General features: G+C 48.8%; 1 protein-coding gene and 1 long non-coding RNA gene across 2 annotated transcripts in view; one reads left to right on the forward strand and one right to left on the reverse strand.

The window, feature by feature from the left end:
- The window catches only part of LOC141069236 (uncharacterized), a 31,953-nt gene extending 17,938 nt beyond the window's left edge, over window positions 1–14,015 (reverse strand). The window contains exon 1 of the long non-coding RNA XR_012226532.1: window positions 13,924–14,015. This is a non-coding gene — a long non-coding RNA (uncharacterized lncRNA). The remainder of the gene's footprint in view (window positions 1–13,923) is intronic.
- On the forward strand, window positions 7,889–13,847 carry LOC141069233 (uncharacterized). Its single transcript, XM_073558684.1, has 5 exons — window positions 7,889–8,830; window positions 9,132–9,463; window positions 10,340–10,460; window positions 12,982–13,055; window positions 13,204–13,847. Exons 1-5 carry the CDS (start codon window positions 8,760–8,762, stop codon window positions 13,638–13,640), a joined length of 1,035 nt encoding a protein of 344 aa, XP_073414785.1. The 5' UTR covers window positions 7,889–8,759; the 3' UTR covers window positions 13,641–13,847.
- Window positions 14,016–16,969: the final 2,954 nt, after the last annotated feature.

Genomic DNA, 16,969 nt, shown 5'->3' on the forward strand with positions numbered 1-16,969 from the left:
GGCAGATCACTACCAATTAAACCAACCTCACTACCTCCTGTCACCACCAGAGGGAGAACGGAAGGAGAACTCTCAACTGGTGGAGCAGAAAGTGAGCTCATAACAGGGGAGTATTATAGTAGTTATATTCTTGTACATAGGGGGCAGTATTGTAGTAGTTATATTCTTGTACATAGGAGCAGTATTATAGTAGTTATATTCTTGTACATAGGGGCAGTATTATAGTAGTTATATTCTTGTACATAGGGGCAGTATTATAGTAGTTATATTCTTGTACATAGGGGGCAGTATTATAGTAGTAATATTCTTGTACATAGGGGGCAGTATTATAGTAGTTATATTCTTGTACATAGGGGAAGTATTATAGTAGTTATATTCTTGTACATAGGGGAAGTATTATAGTAGTTATATTCTTGTACATAGGGGGCAGTATTATAGTAGTTATATTCTTGTACATAGGGGGCAGTATTATAGCAATTATATTCTTGTACATAGGGGGCAGTATAATAGTGGTTATATTCTTATACATAGGGGCAGTATTATAGTAGTTATATTCTTGTACATAGGGGGCAGTATTATAGTAGTTATATTCTTTACATAGGGAGCAGTATTATAGTAGTTATATTCCTGTACATAGGGGGCAGTATTATAGTAGTTATATTCTTGTACATAGGGAGCAGTATTATAGTAGTTATATTCTTGTACATAGGGGCAGTATTATAGTAGTTATATTCTTGTGCATAGGAGCAGTATTATAGTAGTTATATTCTTGTGCATAGGAGCAGTATTATAGTAGTTATATTCTTGTGCATAGGAGCAGTATTATAGTGGTTATATTCTTGTGCATAGGAGCAGTATTATAGTAGTTATATTCTTGTGCATAGGAGCAGTATTATAGTAGTTATATTCATATACATAGGGGCAGTATTATAGTAGTTATATTCATATACATAGGGGGAGTATTATAGTAGTTATATTCTTGTACATAGGGGCAGTATTATAGTAGTTCTATTCTTGTACATAGGTGCAGTATAATAGTGGTTATATTCTTATACATAGGTCCAGTATTATAGTAGTTACATTCTTGTACATAGGGAGCAGTATTATAGTAGTTATATTCTTGTACATAGGGAGCAGTATTATAGTAGTTATATTCTTGTACATACGAGCAGTATTATAGTAGTTATATTCTTATACATAGGAGCAGTATTATAGTAGTTATATTCTTGTACATAGGGAGCAGTATTATAGTAGTTATATTCTTGTACATAGGAGCAGTATTATAGTAGTTATATTCTTGCATATAGGGGCAGTATTATAGTAGTTATATTCTTGTACATAGGGGGCAGTATTATAATGGTTAATTTTCTACATAAGGCTACTGTCACAAGGTTACTGCCACGGAGCGGAGCTAGAAGACCGCAGCGTCCGGTTGCTCCTACTCTGTTGCTGAGAAAAAAGCACATCTCTGGTTTATTAAACATTAAACATGTTTATTCCTTCCAGTAGAACAGGGGTTAATCGGCCATGTTGGAAATCGCTGTTCTCAGCTGCGCTCGGTTAGTCACTTCTTTTCCCTGTATAATCTGGGCTCTAAGGCTGGAGTCATACTAACCTGCGCAAAATACGGTCAGTATTTTACATGCGTAATACGGATGATAGACCCCTAAACAGTGCTCCGTATGTCATCCGTAATCAAGGTGTGGTTGCGTATTTTGCGCATGTAAGCATCCGTATGGCGAGATTTTCTCGCAGGCTTGCAAAATGGACATATAATGGAGCCCTATGACAGTTTTAATAAAGAAACATGGATTTTTGTGAGTACTCACCGTAAAATCCTTTTCTCCGAGACGCTCATTGGGGGACACAGAGACTGTGGGTGTGTGCTTCTGCCGTCTGGAGGCCGACACTAAGTGTACAAAAAAAGAGTTAGCTCCTCCTCCGCCGCATACACCCTCGCCCCTAGGCCGGGCGTAACTCAGTTTAGTGCATAAGCAGTAGGAGAACGCGCCTTAAACTCAGGCAAGAAACTATATGTCTGAAAAAGGGGGCCACCCTAAACCTTGTACAAGGATTTGTAAAACTCAAAATAAGTAAATGCCAACTGGCTGATAGGGTGGGTGCTGTGTCCCCCAATGAGCGTCTCGGAGAAAAGGATTTTACGGTGAGTACTCACAAAAATCCATGTTTCTCCTTCGTCTCATTGGGGGACACAGAGACTGTGGGACGTCCTAAAGCAGTCCTCTGGGCGGGATCTTAGCTCACCCAATCCCTGCTAATTTGCGCCCCTGATTAGAGGTGCGCAACTGCTGCCTGGAGAATCTTTCTTCCCAGGCTTGCATCCGAGGATGCCTGGGTATGTACGTTATAATGTTTGACAAACGTATGTAAACTGGACCAGGTAGCTGCTTTGCATACCTGCTCCGCTGAAGCCTGGTGTCGTAGTGCCCATGAGGCACCCACTGCCCGTGCCGAGTGAGCCTTGATCCCTGCCGGAACCGGCGTGCCACTGATTTGATAAGCTTCTTGGACCGTCAGGCGAACCCATCTGGCCAAAGTCGCTCTGGACGCAGCGAGCCCCTTCCTCCGACCCTCTGGAACCACGAATAGAGCGTCTGTCTGGCGGAATGGCGCCGTCCTTGTCACATACCTCCTAAGAGCTCTTACCAGATCCAGGGTGTGCAAAGCCTTCTCTACCCTGTGCACCGGTGCCGGGCAAAACGAGGGTAAGACGATGTCTTCGTTGATATGAAATGCAGACACAACCTTCGGCAAGAAGGGGGGAGCTGGCCTTAAAACTACCTTATCCTTATAAAAGGTTAGGAACGGTGGTTTACAAGATAAGGCCGCCAATTCCGAAACCCGCCTAATAGACGTTATGGCTACTAGAAAAACGACCTTTCTGGACAGGTAAGGTAAGGAGACCTCTTGCAATGGTTCGAAAGGGGCCTCCTGAAGGACTCTGAGCACCAAATTCAGGTCCCATGATTCCGTCGGCGCCTTATAGGGGGGTACTAAATGTGCGACCCCCTGCATAAACGTCCTAACCTGCCAGACGGAAGCGACTTTTCGTTGGAAAAGTACCGACAGGGCCGAGATTTGCGTTCTGAGGGAACTCGGGGCCAACCCTGCGTCCAGCCCTGCCTGTAGAAAAGCCAGTACGTTGGGGATCGAAAAAACCAGAGGAGCCACTTCACGATCCCTACACCAACGGAAGAAAACTTCCCAAGTCCGATGATACACCCTCGCTGAGGAAGGCTTTCGGGCACTCACCATCGTGGCCGCCACATCGCGTCTGAATCCTGCCTGTGTTAACAGCCAAGATTCAATGGCCACGCCGTCAAACACAGGGCCCCTAAGTTCGGATGGCAGATCGGCCCTTGGGACAGTAAGTCCGGCCGATCTGGAAGACGCCAGGGTACGTCCACCACTAGTTGGACCAGATCTGCGTACCAGGCCCGCCGGGGCCAATCTGGGGCCAGCAGAATTGCTGGAACCTTCTCTCTCCTTATTTTCCTGATAACTCTTGTGAAGCAGCGGTAGCGGGGGGAACAAGTACGGGAGACGAAACTGGCTCCACGGGAGCACCAGCGCGTCTGCTGCGATTGCCTGCGGATCGAGGGATCGAGCGACAAACCTTAGTACTTTGGCATTCTCTCTGGATGCCATAAGGTCCACGTCTGGTGTCCCCCACCGTTGGCAGATCTGCTGAAAGATCTCGGGGTGCAGGGACCATTCCCCTGCCGCGACCCCCTGTCGGCTGAGAAAATCTGCCGCCCAGTTTTCGACTCCTGGAATGTGCACCGCTGAAATTACCACGCGGTTCTTCTCCGCCCAACGTAGTACCAGTCCGACCTCGCGCATGGCTGCCTGGCTGCGCGTGCCCCCTTGATGGTTGACATATGCTACTGCTGTCGCATTGTCCGTCTGGATGCGCACCGGCCGGTGTCTCAGGAAACACTGGAAATGTTGTAGGGCCAATCGTATTGCCCGTATCTCCAGAATGTTGATCGGGAGAACTATCTCCTGAACGGACCACCGCCCCTGGGCTATGTGACTCTGGAAAACTGCCCCCCAACCTTGCAGGCTTGCATCGGTCGTCACCACCAACCATTGTTCCGGGGGAAAGGGTTTCCCCTGGACCAGAGACGAGTCGCGAGTCCACCACCGGAGTGAACCCCGTATCAGCGGAGACAACTTGCACCGATGACTGAGAGACAGCAGCCTCCGGTCCCATGCTGTCAAGAGCGCATGCTGAAGCGGACGGAGATGGAACTGGGCAAACGGGATTGCTTCTATCGCCGCCACCATTCTGCCCAAAACACTCATGCCATACCGGATGGATCTGGAGCCCGGCTGTAGAAGGTTCCGTATCCCTTGCTTGATTTTTTGCGCCTTGTCCTGAGGGAGGATCACCAGCCCCCGGGAGGTGTCGAAAATCATGCCCAGGAACACGATTTTTTGGGCTGGAACTAAAGACGACTTGCTCCAATTGATCAGCCAGCCCAGACGGGCCAGGGTATCCAGAGTAATACTGACATTGTCCTGGCACTCCTGAAACGACGGCCCCTTTACCAAAAGGTCGTCCAGGTAAGGTAACACCGTTATGCCCCGTGCATGCAGGATGGCCATAACCACCGCCATTATCTTTGTAAAGACTCTGGGGGCAGTGGCCAGACCGAAGGGCAGAGCCACGAATTGGAAGTGACGTCCTCCGATCGCAAATCGCAGGAACCTCTGGTGTGGGGGGAATATCGGAATATGCAGATATGCATCCTGCACATCGATTGAGGCCAGGAATTCCCCTGGATCCATGGCTGCAATGACCGAGCGGAGGGATTCCATCCGGAATCGCCTGACCCTGATGAATCTGTTTAGGATCTTTAGATCCAGAACCGGCCTCACAGTCCCGTCTTTTTTGGGGACCGAAAAAAGATTGGAGTAAAACCCCTGCGACTCTTCGCCCTGCGGCACTGGGGCGATGACCCCTTTGTGCTGTAGCGATGTTACAGCCTGTAACAAACTCTCTGCCTGCGCATCTGTTTTGGAAAGTCGCGAACGGAAGAATCGCTGAGGTGGCCGTCCTACAAACTCTATCTTGTACCCGGACGATACAAGTTCTGCCACCCAAGTGTCGCGTGTCACTGCGACCCAAACGTGGCTGAACCTTAGTAGGCGTCCGCCCACTCTGTCGTCCGTAGGTACGGAGTGCCTCCAGTCATTTAGCTGGAGGCTTTTGGGGCTTGGCCCCCTTCGCTCTGGGTAAATGGCCTCGGCCTCTACCCAGCGGATTGGCCCTGTAAGAGACTTGTTTTTCCCTACTCTGGCCATCGTTTGCGGAGGAGTACGCCCTGGCCGAAGTCCCCCCCCAGGGGCTACGAAAGGGGCGAAAACGCCTCTGCGTTTGCCTGAATGCCGGGCAACTTCTCTGCTGCGGAAGGAAACTACTTTTACCCCCTGTGGCTTCTGAGATAAGCCTATCCAGCTTCTCACCGAACAGTCGATTGCCCTGAAAAGGCAATGAGGTTAAGGATTTTTTAGAGATAGAATCCGCTTTCCACAGTCTCAGCCATAATGCACGCCTAATGGCGATCGCATTCGCCGCCGCCACCGCCGAGCACTCGGCCGCGTCTAGTGAGGCGCTGACAAGATAATCACTTGCTCCTGACATCTGATTTGCCACTTCTAAGACCTCCGCGGGGAGATCCCTGTCCTGGAGGGCCTTATACAGAGCGTCCCCCCACGAAACCATGGCCTTAGCCACCCAAGTCGCCGCAAAGGAGGGGGCCAGAGCCGACCCTGCTGCTTCATATACCGAGCGGGCAAGCCCGTCCATGAGGCGATCAGTTGGGTCCTTTATAGAGGAAACACTGGGTATCGACAATAGCGATCTTGATGCTAAACGTGATACCGGAGGGTCCACTACTGGCGACTCTACCCAAGCCTTATGGAGCTCAGGGGGAAACGGATACTTTGCCTGCAGCGCTTTTTGCATTGCAAAACGCTTATCCGGGTGATCTCTATGTTTCTGGACTAGCTCCTCAAACTCCGGATGCGTGGCAAATCTTCTATGTGGTCGCCTGGATTTCTTAAAAGAGACCTTGTGACCTGAGACTGTGGGCACATCGTCCTCGATCTCTAATGTCTGGTTGACTGCCTCAATGAGACTGTCCACCGAATCCTGGAACCCCAGACTTTCTAGATTCCAGGCCTCTTCCTCCTCTCCTTCATCCTGATCGCTCCCAGAGCTCAGAGACGGGGAACGGGATGCCCTAATACCCGCCGCCGAAGCCCCGGAGGGTCCGGCCGACGGGGAACGAACCCTCTTGATATGAGCTTGCCTGGTACTGGAGCGACCTCTAATGGTTGGAGGGTCCTGAGACGAGGACGAGCTCTCTTCCGCTGGCAGACCCCCCTCCCTGCTCCTGCCCGGGCCCTGAAGGGATTCAATTGCCCTTGTAAGGGACAGCATAGACTGCGATAAGGACACCGCCCATTCCGGGGGGTCCTGACCCCTGGGTTCAGAAACAGTGGGGGGCTCCTGGGCGCGCTCCGACTCACAGGCTTCACAATATTTACCCGCCTGTGCCTTTGGCAGCCTGACCCCACAGGACACGCAAACCGCGTAAAGGAAAGAGTGAGCTTTCCCTTTGGCAGACATACTTGCACAGGCTGAAGGCAGAGTAGAAGGAGGAGGAGGGTAACCTCTTCCGTGACAAGCAGCGTGGTTCTCCAAAACGGAGTTACACTCACCCACCGGCTCCTGTCCGCAGTACCCCTGCGTGGATGCGAGGCGTTAGGGCGGAAGACTCTCCGGAACCTATATCGCGCGTCTCCGCATTCGCCGCCTGCCACCGCCGCGTCAGCGGGCGGGACTTCCGGCTACCACCGGAAGTCAGCGGGCGGGACTTCCGGCTACCACCGGAAGTCGGCGCGCGGCCTCGCGCGATTGCAGTGGGGCCGCGGCCGCCGGCGGGCCTCCGGCCGCGCTCCACCAGCCCCCGGCGATACACGCGGCGTGCGGAGCCCGGGTCACCAGCGCCAACTTGCGGTGCGCTGCAGGAACAGATCGCCCCATATAAGAAAAGGTGAGCAGGACCACCTCGGGGGGTGGGTGGGGGGGGGTGCTCTGTCGGTTTTACTCGCGGCCTCTTCCCCACTTCTATCGCCGCCCCCGCTCCCGCTCTCACCTGCGCCTCCGATTCAGCCCCCTGGACTCACAACCAAGGGGTGGACGGGGCCTCCATACTGCTGTAGTAGGAGAGGAACAACGTGGAGGCTGACCACTGGTTCTGCTCACACGCGCCTGATGAAGTTGTGGGGAAACCGAGTCCTCTAATCAGGACGCGTTGCCCCTCTTTCGATAAAAAATAGATGTCTGGAAAAAAGTCCCAGATGTGTCCCTCGGTGCGGGAGAGGACACGTGGAGGGTTACTCACACGTGGTCGCCCGTTGGTGATTTGGGGAGATCGGATCCTCTCTATAGGATCCGTCGCCCCTATCTTATCTTCATAGAAAGAAAGGGAAAAAGAAAAAAAAAAAAAAAAAAAAACCTAGTCTGGAACTCCAGACTGCGTGTGCCTCCATCAGACACTAAGCAAAAACTGAGTTACGCCCGGCCTAGGGGCGAGGGTGTATGCGGCGGAGGAGGAGCTAACTCTTTTTTTGTACACTTAGTGTCGGCCTCCAGACGGCAGAAGCACACACCCACAGTCTCTGTGTCCCCCAATGAGACGAAGGAGAAAGAAAGAATAGATATAGACACATAGAATGCATATATATATATATTTATATGTATTCTATGTGTATATATCTATTCTTTCGTTTCTTTATTACACCTGTCAGTGTCAGTTTACTGTATAGCGCACTGAATTGCCACCTTTGCTAAAAGACACCGGGTGCGTATTTCTCGCAAGTCACATGTCTGGTCCGTGTGTAATCCGTATTTTTTGCGCACCCATAGACTTGCATTGGTGTATTATGGCCGTAGTACGCTGACAGTCCCAGCATGCTGCGATTGGCACGGAGCGTAGAATACGGATGAGAAATATACGGCTGGTGCGAGGGACCCCATAGAGAATCATTGGTCCGTGTCTAATGCGTGCTTTTAGCGCCTCTCACTCTCCCGTATTCCTCGCCAGTGTGACCCCGGCCTAATACTAATCCTCGTCAGAGTTACGGTAGCTTTTTGCTGCATGACAAAAGGAGGTAGAGATGTTGATATGAGGAGAGCTAGAGTTATCAGTGACTGTTGTTTGGTTTGTACACTTGATAATCCCTTATTCTTCCCTGTTTTGCTTTATTCCCCCTCCCTACACATCCCATTGGACTCCTCTGTTATATATGAGTGAATACTTTGTGTGTGTGGAGTTTTCAGTTACCCCTTGTCTTTGTTGCCCTGTTTGTCAGGTTGGTGTACTGAGGTGCACAGGAGCGCCCCCTCTTTCCTGGGTGGGAGAGAAAAGACGAAGGGCTATCTTAGGAGATAAGGCAAGGCCGGAGGCCCCGGCGTCTTCACCATCTGAAATATCCCGAGGAGCAGGGTGAGCTAGTGCGCCCCCTAATGTTAGGGCCAGGAAAGGCACCCCTGGTTCCAGGTCATTCGACAGCTGTGTCGTGACAGCTACATTGAGGCAAAGTGCAATGTATCTGCACCTGTACACATATCTGTAAATATTTTCATCCCTTCCTTGTAAACAGCAGGAAGAATCTTGTAATTACACACGGTCTCAAGAACTTTGCCATTTTTATTACCTTTCATGCAAATTCTGCTTGCATATTATCCGTGCTTCACAGTTCCTGAGGGCTGTGGAATTCTCTCGGAAGGCAGGTAGGTCCAATATTTGTGCAGCTACATTATTTCTACCTTAAAATGGATTCTTTTTTGTTGGGTTCGGTGGATTTTATTCCTCATGTTTCTTTGCAGTTTAGTGCACCAGCTGTTGTGGGACTACAACTCACAGCATGTCCTTACAGTCCGTCCACTCAACTCTCAGAGGCTGAACTTGTATTATTGAAGTATTTAATACTTTATGTGGGTTCACTCCATGGGTGCAGAATATTATAACATGTAATTTTCATTAAAGGTGACTTTGGTATTACGCCTAATAAGTGCATTAAATATTTTGTAGGTTTTTAGGTCTTTTCTTGTTGATGGCGGACTCTGTAAGCAATGACGCATCATTGCAAAGGATCTCTGATTACAGGCCGGGACCTATGTATGAACAGGTCAGCCTGCAATTATTTGGGATGCAGGGGCACGGTAAATCCTCTTTTATTAACACGTGCATGAATATTGTCCACGGAGGAGCCTTTACAAATGTGGCTGGATCTGGGAAGTCTGACAAACCCATCACAATGGAGAGAAAGGACTATAACCTGTCATCTAAAGTGCTCATCACCGATAACCGAGGGCTTGGCAAAATGAGCCCGGAAGAGCAGGAAGAGATGGCCGCCCAGATGGGTATGTCTGCTTACCCTCTTGTCTATGGTCTATGTTAGGGGGCATCGCCACGTAGCATCGCCGATGCCAATAGCTCTTGTCAATTTATACTGCTAAAATTATTTGCAACATTTGCCTGCGATTACTACAATCGCATCCTGTAAATACATCTGCCAAATTTTTACCATATGGGAAAGTACCTTAAAGGGAAGCTCTACCTTTATGGTAACTATGGACATGCCAGTTGTGTTGGCAGAGATCACCCTGTGCCGCTTTTAGTCTCAGCATAATGACGTTGATTAGAGTTGCCTTCAAAAATTTGATTTTTTGCAAAAAATTTTTGCGGTCGCAGTACCTTGTGTGTCACAATGTGACCCCATGTACCTGCATTATATGACTATGTAACCCCGGCTGTGTCACCATTAGTGATGAGCGAGCGTGCTCTGATAAGGTGTTATATGAGCATGCTCTTGTGATAATAGAGTGTCTTCTGCGTGCTCAAATATTATGTTCGTGTCCCCGCGGCTGCATATCTCGTGGCTGTTTGACCATGCAGCCAGGGGGACTCGTACATAGAATTTGAGCATGCCGAAGACGGTTTATTATCACAAGAGCATGCTCGGATGACACCTTATTACTCATTACTATTCACCATGTAGCCCCAGCCTAATTAGCACTTGTTCTATAATGAGGAAACCATCAAAATGCAGGCTTGCTATTGTTATTAAAGGAAATGCAAAAAAAGAGTAGTAATCATATATTAACTGTCAACACTGAATTTAAACATTTTCATAAGCTGGAGCTTAATGCTAAGATATTTGTGCAATGAACAAGTGACTGACGAGTACATGCAAATACCCCGCGCCTCCTTCAAAGTCTCCTCTGACTCTTATACAGGTCACATGCGCAATCACAGTGCAGTAAAATGGGACCGAAGCTTCAGAGAAAAATTAGACCTGATTCATCAGAAATACAGTGATTGCTCCAGGGAGATAATCGTCCCGGTGTTTGTATACAGGTAATGTCTCACAATTCTGTTTTCATGGAACTTGATGCAAATTTGCATAATTGCTCATGACTTTAAGGTTGTATGAGAAGAGTCCAGGGGGAGACGGGACTAAAGGCAGTATTATGTAGGCCATTGTTATCCTCTGTTATGGATCTGGTAATTTGACCACCATTCCTAAAACAGGAATTAAAGACTTCAATGTTCATAGAAAGGGGTCAGAGTAAGGGCGGGATCACACACGCAGGGAATACAGCCGAGTCTCACATGTTAATACCCAGCACTGCCACCGGCACTTGGGAGCGGAGCGTGCCTCTCCATGTATTGCTATGCAGCCGCATGCTCCGATCCGAGTCCCGGGCAGTTCCGGGTATTAACATGCGGGACTTGGCCGTATTCCTCGCATGTGTGATCCCTGCCTAAAAAAGTGACTGGTTTTCCACCACTTGGGGTTAGATGCAGGGTTGTTGGAAGGGCTAAAGCAAAGAAAAACCTACACAAGCGTAAAGTGGGGCAGAGCGCACTTTCCACATTGGGTCTCCACCCCAGAGACAAGGCGCGTCCAATAGTATCATGTGTGTACAATAAAGCACATGTGGAGAAATATGAGCCCACCCATGAGGAGCGACCACCCAAGTGAAACAGTCGGGAGCGCGTGTGAGAGCCGCAGCGAGAGACTCATAGAGCTGTGAGAAAGATGCCCAGCATCAATGGGAGAGAGCTGCCCGACATTGGGGGCTTAGTCTACATTGTATTGGGGAAGGAGACAGAAGGTTGGGGAGATTGCGGCAGCTCCAGTGGTAGTGAGGTGGGTTACTGCAGTGTGTAAAAAAATTTCAATAAACCAAGTCTTGAATTATACCGACGCTGTGGTTCTAGGTTCACATCTATGGATGCTGAGTCTGCACTGGTCCTGTCTGCTCCTCATCTTGGGTACGGAGGTATGGACATCTCACAGCACCTTACCAGTCAGCTATACCTCCAGTCGTCTTACGCGGAAACAGAGCAAGATGCGTTTTTAAGTTCTGTCTGAAAGTGGCGGATAATAGGATGTGTTGGGGCACAGATTCCCAGAGGATAGAGTAAACTTTGGGAAGATACGAGGGTTGTGAAGTTCTCCACTTTAGCAGTAATGAGGACCGGCTTGCATGTTAAAGTTGCTTGTTTAAATGTGTTGAAGTCTAGCGAGTCTGTTTTCCTCTATTGCTGCTCTGCAAACCTGGACATTTTTCAAAGCTTTTTCAGTGAGGTTAGTGTGCCAGTGTTGTCTATTGATTCATTGCACTCTGCCATGAATGAGAGGAGCAACCAAGTCAAAAGCTTATGCAAGTGTGGCATTCTAGAAAACAGTCTATGTCGTAGAGTGAGGATAAGAAGGACAATGGTAGGTTAGAGTTCGAAAGCATGAGTATCACAACTCTGTTGTCGGGTATCCCGGGAACAGGGGCACCATTCCTGTCCCTAATGCTAGGGGCGCCCTAGCTTGCCCTGTTCCCTGTATTACTTCTAATGGTGAAGACTCCGATGCCATGTAACTTGCCTTAGCTCTTGAATCCGCCCTCAGTCTGTACCGTTCCCCCAACTAGTTAAGAGTGGAGTAGTAGTGTACCATACACCAACCAGACTAACAAGGTAGTACGAACAGGGATAAAGGAAAATACAAACCGTACAAATATACTCACACAAACAACATAGGTAAACACCGGGGAGTGCAGGATGGGGTAAAACCAGGAGGAGGGGAATTAGCATACAACCAAAACCAGGCAACAGTCTCAGATAAATCCACTAAACGCCTTCAAACAACAAACACAAAACTACCATCTCCTAACCATGCAGCATAAGCTAACTCTGGCAATGAGTGCTTACCAAGGCCCAGAATAATAGGAGATGGGTGTGGCTAACAGTGAACAGCTGAGCCTTAATGCAGGAAAGCTTCCAGGAGCTCTCAACTAAGCAGATTAACCCCTGTACTACTAAAATAAACCTGCACCGATTAATATGAAGGTGAACTGCTTTTAATCAGTGTAGGAATAGAAGAAATCAGACGCTGCGGTCTTTTGGCTCCTCTCTGTCGCGGTGAACCTGTGAGAGTATGAGTGTCTAGGTGTTTGAGGCTTCTGCGGGGCTGATAGTTGTTGGACATGGGAGCTAGGCGAGGAGGTCAGGGATGAGAAAGAGAGTAGACTGTGGTCAGACAACAGGCGAGGTGAGGTTACGAAATTAGATAGGGAGCAGAGGCGGATGAAGATAAACGTCTAGTGTACGTCCGCCCATCTGGGTGGTTGCTGAGGACCACAGAGTAATAAAAAAGGATGAAGGGTGAAATAAAGCCACCCTAACCGGGTTAATGTTGGCTTCAGAGGATCTGTGAGGGACAGCGTAGCCACTTCCAGCCTTTTTGAGGCCGGTATGAGTTTTGAGTCTGTTGAGAGAACCTGGAGACAAACATTGAAGTGACTTGGAGAATTCTGTGTCTGCAGGATTGGTGTTTCCTATGAAGTGCGGGTGTAACCATTTTCACTCCTTTTTGCAGTGCTGAAAGTTTACTCACTAAAGAGCGATATGCGGAAATAGAATCTTTCATCCGAGAAGCTCACAGAATCACAGGTAAAATATACAAGACGCACACATGGATCTCCCACAGGAGCCCTCATTATACAGCAGTATAGGATGTTTTATCACTGCATAACTAGGCAGTCATAATGATAATCAATTTATCTTTTTCTGCTTTAAAATCTAAATACATTTCTTGTAGATATATATCCCATCATCGTCCTCACCAAGGTCGCAACTCACAGACATATGACTGCCGACTGTTACTCTAATTTTAAGAAGATTGGAGCCATCAACATCTTCCAAGTAGAGAACTACACGGTGGAAATACATGAGCACAACCCCGAGACACAGGCGGAAATCCTGAGATTCCTGGACACCTGTCTGCACCAGGTGGATGAAAACGTTAGGAGGGCAAGTAGAGATCCCAAGAACGAATACATGCGTCATGCTATGGACCAAGTTTACAACATAGTAAAGAAAGAAAGTGAAAACACTACGGAGAAATTCCAGAACCTGGAAGAAAAGTGTAAGGAAGCCGGAGAAGAACTAAAACAAACAAGAAAAATGTATAAGGATAAAGAACAAGAGCTGCGGGAAGTCCGACAGAGGAGGAAATCCAGGTGTAGTGTGATGTGAGCCAACAGATCATCTAGAAACTATACCATACAAGAGAGCCAGAGGCATAGCTAGGGTTTCGGTTTAGGGGGGGGGGCGAAACTTCTGAGTGGGCCCCTAACTAGGTAACTGTGATTACAACTCGGTGACGCACCCTAATAGTGGATGTAGGAGATGACTGCGCTGTTACTGAAAATAATCCCTATATAAAGACCAACATGGATATTACCGCAATATGGTCAGTGGTAAATACCAGTCCTACAAAACATATGCGATTAATGCACAGGTATAGTTGGTGTCTTACCGCTGATGTTCTTTCTGATGGAATCGGTCACTTTTCACGTCTTTTCCATCTGGCCCAGACCGATATGACAACTCCTCCAGCCACAACTCTGCTACAGAGAATACAACAAAGACACATTTCACTTCTCATATTCCAGTCCCATCACCATCTATCTCCAACCTGCACAAACCCCTCATCCTGCTGATACCCCAATACTGAACCACTGCTGCCGTATGTGTCCCTATTACTGCACCTGATACCCCAACACTGAGCCGCTGCTGCCGTATGTGTCCCTATTACTGCACCTGATACCCCAATACTGAGCCGCCGCTGCCGTATGTGTCCCTATTACTGCACCTGATACCCCAATGCTGAGCCGCTGCTGTCGTATGTGTCCCTATTACTGCACCTGATACCCCAATGCTGAGCCACTGCTGCCGTATGTGTCCTTATTACAGCACCTGATACCCCCCTATACACACACGGCTCTGCTCCACACCCCCTATATACACACACGGCTCTGCTCCGTACACCTTGTACACACGCGGCTCTGTTCCGTACACCTTGTACACATGCGGCCATGCGGCTCTGTTTCGTACACCTTGTACACATGCAGCTCTGTTCCGTACACCTTGTACACATGCACCTCTGTTCCGTACACCTTGTACACACGCACCTCTGCTACGTACACGCTGTACACACGCGCCTCTGCTACGTACACGCTGTACACACGCGCCTCTGCTATGTACACGCTGTAAACACGCGCCTCTGCTACGTACACGCTGTACAAACGCGGCTCTGCTCCGTACACCTTGTACACACCTGGCTCCGCTCCGTGCACTTGTACACATGCGTCTCTGCTCCGTACACCTTGTACATACGCGGCTCTGCTCCCTACACACTGTACACACGCGGCTCTGCTCCGTACACACTGTACACATGCGGCTCCGCTCTGTACACCTTGTACACACACGACTCTGCTCCGCACACCCCGTACACACGCGGCTCCGCACCGTACACCTCGTACACATACGTCTCCAATCCGTACACCCTGCACACACATGGCTCTGCTCCGTACACCCTGTACACACACGGCTCTGCTCTGTACACCCCGACCCATACACACTTGGCTCCGCTCCGTACACAAACGGCTCTGCTCACCCCATACACACGCGGCTCCGCTCCTCCGTACACCTCATACATGCATATCTCTGCACCGTACACTTTCTACACACACGGCTCCGCTCTGTACACCTCATACACACACAGCTCTGCTACATCCACCCTGTAAACCCCTCCTGAGACCACACAGAAACTTACTTCACCTCATCCAGCACCATGACAACCAGCACAGCAGAGCCCTGCAGCCGTTGAAGCCCCTGGTCATGTGACCCCGACTCCGCCCCTCCCGTGACCTCATCACAGGTCCTGTGCGCACAGAATAGCCCAGGAGGACATTGCTGGCTGTGAGGTGGGGGGTGCACTGCTGGCACCGGGGCCCCCCACCGCCTTCTCAGGGGCCCATAGCGGCTGGGTGGCAGAGTAGGGAGATCGATTCTCCCTGCTCTGCCGCAGAATGTAACTGTATGGGCGCGCTGTACACGCCGATACAGTTACAGTAGTGTAGCTCCGGTGGGCCCCCTCAGAGCGCGGGGCCCGGGGCGACTGCCCCCTCTGTCCCCCCCCATGGCACTGATGGGGTATGACACGTTTCCCTCAGATCTACAAGATTACAGGCACTATGTAACACATTGCAAACCTTTCTGGTTCCTAGGGGGTGGGTGTTTTCATTTGATTGGCCGGAATATCCATTAGATAGTCCTCTGGGGTGGAGCAATTGTTTTATATTTGCTTCAATAAGAACCTCCAGAGGCCCGTGCAGGTATATACCAGGATAAGGGACATATACACACCAGGATGGGAGACGTGTACCAGAATGAGGGACATATATACCAGGATGGGGGACATATACACCAGGATGGGGGATATACATACCAGGATGGTGGGTATATACACCAGGATGGGGGGTATATACACCAGGATATATATACCAGCATGGGGGACATATACACCAGGATGAGGGACATATATACCAGGATAAGGGACATATACACCAGAATGGGGTATAGATATAAGAGGATAAGAGACATGTACACCAGTATGAGGGATATACAGTGGGGAATAGAAGAAGCATATGAAGGTCCTGGAGTGGCCTAGGCAGTCTCCAGTTCTCAACCCCATAGAAAACCTTTGGAGCGATTTGAAAGTCCGTGTTGCCCAGCAACAGGCCCAAAACCTCACTGCTCTAGAGGAGATCTGCATGGAGGAATGGGCCAACATACCACCAACAGTGTGTGCCAACCTTGTGAAGACTTACAGAAAACGTTTGACCTCTGTCATTGCCAACAAAGGACATATAACAAAATATTGAGATGAACCTTTGTTAATGACCAATTACTTATTTTCCACCATAATTTGAAAAATAAATCTTACCAAATCAGAGAAGGTGATTTTCTGGATTTGTTTTCTCATTTTGACTCTCATAGTTGTGGTCTACCTATGATGTCACTTACAGGCCTCTCTCATCTTTTTAAGGGGGAGAACTTGCACAATGGGTGGCTGAATAAATACTTTTTTCTCACTGTATATGCCAGGATGGGGGATATACAGTATACCAGGATAAGGAATAGATACACAGGATGGGGGGATATACATACCAGGATGGGAGATGTACAGTTGTGCTTTAAAGTTTACATACCCCAGAATTTTAGCTTTCTTGGCCTTTTTTAGAGAATAAGAATGATAACACCACTTTTTCTCCACTCATGGTTAGTGGTTGGGTGAAGCCATTTATTGTCAAACTACTGTGTTTTCTCTTTTTAAATCATAATTACAACCCAAAACATCCAAATGACCCTGATCAAAAGTTCACATACCCCATTACTTGCTACCATGTATTGCCCCCTCTAACATCAATGATAGCTTGAAGTCTTTTGTGGTAGTTGTGGATGAGATTCTTTATTTTCTCAGATGGTAAAGCCGCCTACTCTTCTTGGCAAAAATCCTC

This window comes from Dendrobates tinctorius, unplaced genomic scaffold, assembly GCF_039654945.1.
Source record: "Dendrobates tinctorius isolate UK_male_01 unplaced genomic scaffold, ASM3965494v1 ptg000257l, whole genome shotgun sequence".
Taxonomy (NCBI): domain Eukaryota; kingdom Metazoa; phylum Chordata; class Amphibia; order Anura; family Dendrobatidae; genus Dendrobates; species Dendrobates tinctorius.